At 42.5% G+C, this 8,619-nt stretch overlaps 1 gene segment (V, D, J or C); it reads left to right on the top strand.

Annotated features, from left to right (window-relative positions):
- The first annotated feature begins 265 nt into the window (after positions 1–265).
- Positions 266–2,430, top strand: LOC134372890 (immunoglobulin heavy variable 7-4-1-like). The segment is given in 4 exon segments: positions 266–311; positions 394–704; positions 2,076–2,102; positions 2,401–2,430. Coding segments are annotated over 4 exon segments (414 nt in total).
- Positions 2,431–8,619: the final 6,189 nt, after the last annotated feature.

Genomic DNA, 8,619 nt, shown 5'->3' with positions numbered 1-8,619 from the left:
TCCATTGGGGAAGGGTCACTAACTATTAGCAAGTAGGACTCCAGGCACCAAACACGAGAGGGTAGCTCAGTCTCCCAGGTGCAGGGGTCCTCTAGGGCATTGTGCTATTCATACCTGATCTGGACCAGGTGGTGTTAAGGAGCTGGACACATATGCAAATCACTGGGCCCCACAGATTAGAAAGCTCAGGTTCCCCCTCAACACATTCATCAAGGGTACGACCCTACTGGTCACACAGAACGAACGAGTCCGAATTCCACTCAGCATGGAGTGGGGCTGGAGGCTCCTCTTTCTGCTGGCAGCTGCCTCAGGTAAGGAGCCCCTGGCATCCAGGGCTGAGGAGGTTGCAGAGGCCGCACCAGGGTCCCCATCTTCCCTGTGTCTTCTCCACAGGCGTCCACTGCCAGGTCCAGCTGGTGCAGTCTGGGGCTGAGGTGAAGAAGCCTGGAGAGTCTGTGAAGGTCTCCTGCAAGGCTTCTGGATACACCTTTACCTGCTGTGGCATGAACTGGGTGCGACAGGAAGCAGGGAAGGGCCTTCAGTGGATGGGCTGGATTAACACAAACACTGGAAAGCCAACATACGCTGAGGGATTCACAGGACGATTTGTCTTCTCCATGGACACCTCTGTCAGCACAGCGTATCTACAGATCAGCAGCCTGAAGACGGAGGACACGGCCGTGTATTACTGTGCGAGACACACAGTGTGAGGAAGTCAGCATGAGCCCAGACACAAACCTCCCTGCAGGGACACACTGGACCACCAGGGGGCGGTCAGGACCCACCAAGTTCAAGGTTCAGTCACAAGAGCAGGTGCAGAGGGGCCCAGGGAATGATTTGTAGTTAGAATCTGTGGTTTCCTCTTCCTTCCCCCAAACTCCTTAAAATATCCTCAACCATGTCGTCTTTTATTATTGTGTTCATTTTAGTTTTAAATATATGTATTTATACTCATACATACACCTATGTTTATATACACAGTCTTAGGTACTCTGGCGTTATACGTCTTGAAAAGAACATGTTTAACAGCTTTCATCATATTTATGAGTGTTACTTTATTTTTATTTTATTTTTTTCTTCCAAATTTAATTTTATTTTGTCAATATACAATGTGGTTGATTATTGAGGCCCATTACCGAAACCTCCCTCCCTCCTCCATCTCCCCTCTCCCTCCCAACAATGTCCTTTCTGTTTGCTTGTTGTATCAACTTCAAGGAATTGTAATTGCTGTGCCTTCTTCCCTCCCCCACCCAGTTTATTTGTGTATTTATTTACTTATTTTTAGCTCCCACAAATAAGTGAGAACATGTGATATTTCTCTTTCTGTGCCTGACTCGTTTCACTTAATATCATTCTCTCTAGGTCCATCCATTTCGTTGCAAATGGCAGTATTTCATTCGTTTTTATAGCTGAGTAGTATTCCATTGTGTAGATATACCACATTTTCCATATCCACTCATCTGATGATGGACATTTGGGCTGGTTCCAACTCTTGGCTATTGTAAAGAGTGCTGCAATGAGCATTGGGGAACAGGTATACCTTCGACTTGATGATTTCTATTCTTCTGGGTATATTCCCAGCAGTGGGATAGCTGGGTCGTATGGTAGATCTATCTGCAATTGTTTGAGGAACCTCCATACCATTTTCCATAGAGGCTGCACCATTTCGCAGTCCCACCAACAATGTATGAGAGTTCCTTTCTCTCCGCAACCTCTCCAGCATTTATCGTTTAGAGTCTTTTGGATATTAGTCATCCTAACTGGGGTGAGCACATTTTCTCTGTGAAAGATGTTATTCTCTCTCTGAAGAAGATGAATATTTTACCCCTTTCTTTCTCTGCTGATAGCTTCCCAGTGTGAGCATCAAGGGATTCATAAATGTATTGAAAGGAGCAGTATGCTGTGTGACACTCATGGAGTTTTCCCTCTTTTTTCATGTGACTTGTCCCAAGTGCAGCTGCAGGAGTCAGGCCCAGGACTGGTGAAGCCCTCACACACCCTCTCCCTCACCTGCACCATCTCTGGTTACTCCATCAGCAGTGGTTGTGGTTGGAGCTGGATCTGCCAGCCTCTAGGGAAGGGGCTTCAATGGCTTGGATATGGTCACTACAGTGGATCATCATGGAGGACAAACTATGTCCCCTTGACTCAGGGCCACATCTCCGTCACCATTGAGGGGGCCAAGAATCAATTCTCTCTGCAGCTGAGCTCCGTGACTGCTGAGGACACAGTATGACACATTGAGAAGAAGTCAGCATGAGCCCAGACACAGACCTACTGCAGTGACCACCAGGGAGTGCTGAGGACACACTGAAGACAGGGTCAGCCCAGGAGCAGGTGCACATGGAGGTTTATGTCTGGTTTCTTGTCACCTTCTAGGGCTGCCTCTCCATATGACAGTTTGCTCAGGGAACCTCTGTTAGTTTATGATTCTGTTCCTAGCTCTGATGTCTCTGAAATAAGAAAGTTCTATTGTAACAGAGAAAACATTCTCACACACACTGGATGTAAAACACTCTCTCTGTCTTGATTACCAGAATCAGTGTCCTGAGGAAACTCAGTGGAACCTGATGAGGCTTTTCCAATCAGACTCAGTGCAAAGACCCCAGCAGACTCCCTGATTAGAGCACCGTGTTGGGATTCTGAATAAAGTCAAGAGAGAGGCTAGTCCCTGATCAGTAACATATTAAATCTTATGGGTCTCACTTCTAACCATTCTCCTCACACTAACTTATGCAACATAGACACAGCAGTGATCTGATGTCCTTTTGGTCATATTCAATTTTCTTTTTCTGTAGTTGATGTTCTCTCATTCCCTTTGCTCTTTCTATTCCCTGGAAATGCAGAATGTGGTCTCTGAGGTCTAAAATCCAGGACTGAGTTCCTTTACCTGGAGCTCAGGTGTGGCTCCAGCTGTGCCTCCTGCAGACACCTGGGAGAGACTGATGAGACTTTCTTGCCCATCACTGTACAGGACATTCCTGCCCACCTCTCTACAAGGAGCCACATGGGGAATGCAAGTGAACACTAGTAGACAATGGGATAATTGGGGATTGCTCAAAATGGGATACTGATGTACAGCTGACCTTGTGCTGCTCAAACTTTCATGACATCCCCTCCCTCACCTGCGATTTGCAGGAAAGCTCTCGATGGAAAAACTTGATGTGCTGTGAGCTGTAGGTGATGGCCCTTGTGGTGGCTGGATCGACATGACCGAGTCTATAGGGGCAGCCATTAGGAAGGACCTGTTGGAACACTTGTGAAGAGCTATAGTTGTGTGCACCATGGAATTTCATCTTCTTTGGTTCTGTTCTGATTGGAACAAGCCAACCAAGGTTTCTAGGATAATCTTCCTGGATCTCAACAAGCTGATGGCAGGTTCAATCAAAATATAAAGCACCATCAGAACAGCACCTAGATTAGATTTAATTGAATAACTGGAGACCATGGTTTATCCACATACAAAACACACTAAGGCAATGGTTATTTTATATTTTTTATTTGCCAAGAGACTGAAGTCCCTATTATTAAAAACTCTTAAAATAATTGTTAGTTTGGGTATTTTAAAAAGCAAATCCCAAGACTGGATCACACTTCCATATCTTTTTCAAGAAACACATGTGCCCTTTTGAGATCAAAAGCAGAAGGCCTGGCTAAGAGATTGGGAATATGTCAGTCCACAATGCAAGTCTGACTCTGAGTAAAGGAAAGAGGGAGGGAAGATTGGGTGAAACTTTGCTAAATTTCTGTTCTGACAAAGAAACTGAAGCAAGGTTATTGAACCATCCTACAGCCAGAGCTGCCCGTCAGAGGACCCAACATACCCAGCCAGGCCCTGCCTTAGCATCACCATGGAGCTCAGTCAAGACTTGACGGTGAACCACAGGACACGTGTCCTCAGCATTCACCATGTTGTGAGTCCAGAGAGGAGAACTCAGTGCCTCGTACAGGTGCATTGTGATCCATGCAGGTTTAGGTGTAGAATGTGCACCCTCAGGAAAACCTCACAGTTTGTAGAGTTTTATATGGAAAATACGGTTTTATTTTACCTACTAGATGACAAATAGACATAAATATGAAGTCTGCAAACAAGTGGAATTTCCACATTTAAGTCAAATTCATTATTCTTTAATTCTTTGCAGTGTCCAGGCACAGAGTTGCCTTTCTCATGAGAAACTGTTAACCAGTGAGTAAAAACACTCTTCCCCACATACATTGGCCCCTCTCCCTGTGCAGAGATCTTGGGAGGAATGTCTCTGTGTCTTATCTACACTCTCCCTTCTCCCCCCATCAGAAGATCAGAGACTTACCTGACTGTGGGATCTGGGGCAGGAGCTGGTCTGCACACCTCAGAGCCTTCAGAGATCCCTGACGCAGTATTACAGTCAGAACACTTTCACAGGTAGGGAAGATTCTGGTGAATGCTATTCAGGTCTAACTTAGGGCCCAGAATTAGAAAATCAGTTCATTTTCTATATCTCATCTCCATTCTGCAACTAACCATCATCAAAAGCGCATGTAACAACTCAATCCCCTTCACTGACACCTTGTTCTTATCTCATTTAGTTTTATATTTAATTAAAGAGAAGTTCTACAATTTACGTGTTCTAATCTAATCTCAGAATTTGCTGGATTTATTTAGGAAAAAACATCGCACACAACAATGAGTTCTTTACTGTTACCACACTGTGTGTATGGAGACATTTCCGTGTGGAGTCTGGAGCACCATGAACACTGATAATTGTATGTCTCTGTCCATTGCTCTGGTGCTGAAACTAAGGAATGTCCTTCCAACACAGGAAAAGGTCTCCTAACATATTGGTGAAGAATTTATGTGTGTGTGAAAAATTGTTAGTGCCATCGATTTATTTACATATCTTAAAGCCTAGTGAACACATGGGTGAGATGCAGATGGAGAACCTGTTTGGAAACACCTGGTTCATGACAGGTGTAAACCCACGTGTCAGCGGAGCTCCTTTGGGTTCTAAGAATGGAGTGTGGCGCCCCCTACAGGAGACAGAGGAGGCCCTGGTGCTGCAGGTGTGCTGATGGGCAGGGCAGAGTGAGGGCAGGAGGGTGACTGTCACCGTGCAGGGCCTCCTCTCCTGGGAGCACCCCTCCTCTTCTTCCTCACTTTGAAACTCTGACATTTTTATCAGGAGGGAAAACCACTCACATGTATCATCATATATTGATGGAAGTCCAGGCACGAGGCTTGCACAAGCTTGTTTCTGAACCTGTTGCCTGAGGACATGCCCTTCCTCCTTCCTGTCTGTCCTGGGTCTACTCCCATGTCACCCCTTTGCCACACCACCATCCTCTGTGCATGGTCACTGCATTCCCCATGATGGCACCCTCTGCTACGTCTCCTGGAAAACTGCACCACTGCGTGGACCCCATGCCTCTGGCCTGCAAGCTGCTCCCTCCACAGACTCCAGCTCCTCCCTGATTCTACAAGGCACGAGGTCGGGATCCAGCCTTGGCCATCTCTTCCCTCCCTCCTCCTCCCTGAGCCAGGACATGTGTTCTGACAGCCTCGGTGCCATCACACACAGCAGCTTAGACTTATTTCCTTGAGTCTCTTAAAGATGGTGTATCATGTTTCATGTTGATTTTCCTCTGTTTGATTTTTACTTTGACTAATTGGCTGCTCAGCCACCTTTTTTTAAAAAAAATTTTAGAAACATTTAGATGTTGGAGGAATTTATATATTTCTCATGTGTTCATGTTTACTTTCACATCACTGTGGCTGGAGAAAATTCTTGAAATAATTTCAATCATCTTTTGTTTGTTAACATTTGATTTCTCACTTAACATGACTATTCTGGAGAATGTGCCAGGTGGACTTAAAATTGCATATTCTGTTGCTGTTGGATGAAGTGTTCTGCATGTGTCTCTTAGGAAAATTTTGTCTGTGGTTTTCTTCATTTGCACTGCTTCCAAATTGAGTTTCTGCCTGAATACTCTGTCCATTGTTGTCAGTGGATTATGAAGTATCTCACTATCATATTTCTTGAAGTTTATCTGTTCTGATTTGTTAATATTTATGTTATATACTCATATCTAGGTGTGCTGTTGTTGGGTGCATGTGCATTTCTTATTGCTATGCCTTCCTGATGGATTGATTCTTTTGTTATTATGCAGTGATCTGTGTCTCTTCTTATAATTTGGGGCTAAAGTCTATTATGGCTCATGGAAGTGCACCCCGCTGCTCTCTTGTGATTACCATTTGCATGGAATATCTTTCTTCATACATTAACATTTTCCTATGTGTGTTCTTACGGCCAAGATTAGTTCCTTGTAGACAGGACATGGTTGGTTGCGTTTATTTATTTTTTATTTAGCTTCTGTGAAAGTATATATTTTGATTGGAAATATAATTGATTTGCACTTAAATAAATTATTGATTGGTAAGGACTTACTATACTGTTAATTCTTTTTCTCTTTGTACTATGTTCCAATTTCTCTCTTCTAGTATTTATCTTTTTGACTTTATTTTATTTTATTTATTTTTTAGAATTTTACAATTTCTTTCATTTCTCTTCACCTACTGAGTATCAACTATATTTTTTCTATATTTTATCATTTCTATGAGCTTTACATAAATGATTTTATATTTTTAGCAGTCAGTTTTAAGCTGACAGCAACTTAAATTCACTCACACAAAAGTGCTTCAACAAATTCATGGAAACATTTATATCATCTTTTAATTATATATTTCCCCAAATATTTTAAAGTATCCTCATACAATAGCTCTTCACTTTTATTCTGTACTTTATGTTAGTGATGCCACATTGTACTTCTGTTTCAATTATGCGTCTATTAACACATTATCATACTTGTATGTATTCTTAATAATTTTTTAATTTTATAATAGAGTTTAAATGATTTATGCACCTCTATTACAATATTGGGGTTTTACTATTTTAATATACTCATATTAACCAGTAAGTTTCTATTTTCAATAAATTCTTACACTTGGATATTTACAGTCCTTTTGTTTCATCTCAAAGACATCTCTTTAGCTTTACCTGTAAGGCACATTTACTGGTGATAAACTCCCTTAGCTTTGGTTGATCTGGAAAAGTATCTTCTTTTTTCCTGTGAAACAGTTTAATATAGTATTCTTGGTTTGCAGTGTTTCTCTTTCAGCCCTTTAACTATATTCACACCCCTCTTGCATGGCCTATATGGTTTCTTCTGTTAAATCTGCTCATAGTCTTGTCCATGTTCCCTTGTATGTGAGATGTCACATTACTCTTGATGCTTTCAAAATTCTCTGTGTCATCATTTATTAAAACTTGATTATAATATGTTTAGATGTAAACTTCTTTAGGTTTACATACCACAAATTTTTCATTATAAATAAATATCACACCCACACACATGATATTTTAATGGGAGAATGACACACACAACATATGTGAGTTTCATGCACAAGTATGATTAGTATCATGTAAAGTTATCGCACATGAACATGCAGTTCATTTTATGAAAAACTGCCACCCCTGTTAATAAATAGCAAGGGTGGTCACTTCAGCCAGTCTTTCCCTGCCCTTTGCTAGTTTCTTTGCTTTATTTTCCAATATAAACAATGATGAAATTTAAAATTAAGTCATACACCACTTTAAGGCCTCGACTGGGTGGGGATGATTGATCCTGGTGAATCAGATACGCAATATGGCCCGTCCTTCCAAGGCCATGTCACACTCTCCACTGACAACTCCACCAGCATTGCCCACCTGCAGTTGAACAGCGTGAACTCCTCAGACACTGCTGTGTATTACTGTGCGAGAGACACAGAGGACGTCAGTGGGAGCCCAGACATGAACTTCCCTATAGGGAAACACGGGACCACCAGGGGATGCTCAGGACCCACGAAGTTCAGGGCTGATTCCCATGGGCAGGTGCAGAGGGGCCTGTGCTTCCTTTTGGGTTCAACAGAATCATCCACTCTCCAAGTTCTCAGCTGTTCCCTGAGACGTTTTATGTCTTATAATTTGTGTCTTTAATTCCTCACACCCTCACGGGGTAATGAAGGATAAACCGAAGTGGTCTATATGTAGATGGGATGTGGCAATGGGCATGCTGCCAGCACGAATCTGGACTTCACATCTTGGGCACAAGGGGTGACAATCAGCTCTGTATCTCATGAATATTCATAAGCAATTATATATATAATATATATATATATATATATATATATACATACACACACATTAACTATTACAAAAAAAGATTCACTAGGGCCGTTTTCTTCCTGAGTTCCTGTAACTCATGTTTCATTCTCAACAAACAGATCATCCTGAAGATTCTCCTTTCTCTTTTTTGGAGCTAATTTCACTCATAGAAAAACAGCTATATAGTTCAGTCACTGTGTGTCCCAAGCACACACTCTTTGGCCTCAGAGAAGCAGCTTTTGTAACTTCATGGACACCTTCACTCAGACAGACTACCTCTTCCCCTCATGGTCTCGAATAGATTTGATCATCAAACATCCAACCCCACATTGTCTCCTAATGTGCATCGTATGTGTCAGTCCATTCATGGACAACCTGGATAGGTGACCATAAGTGGGTCACCTGCAGCTTCCTCACTGTGCTGCTGAGCCCATGTGTC

This window comes from Cynocephalus volans, chromosome 3, assembly GCF_027409185.1.
Source record: "Cynocephalus volans isolate mCynVol1 chromosome 3, mCynVol1.pri, whole genome shotgun sequence".
NCBI classification, from domain to species: domain Eukaryota; kingdom Metazoa; phylum Chordata; class Mammalia; order Dermoptera; family Cynocephalidae; genus Cynocephalus; species Cynocephalus volans.
This window is presented reverse-complemented; position numbering and strand designations above follow the sequence as displayed.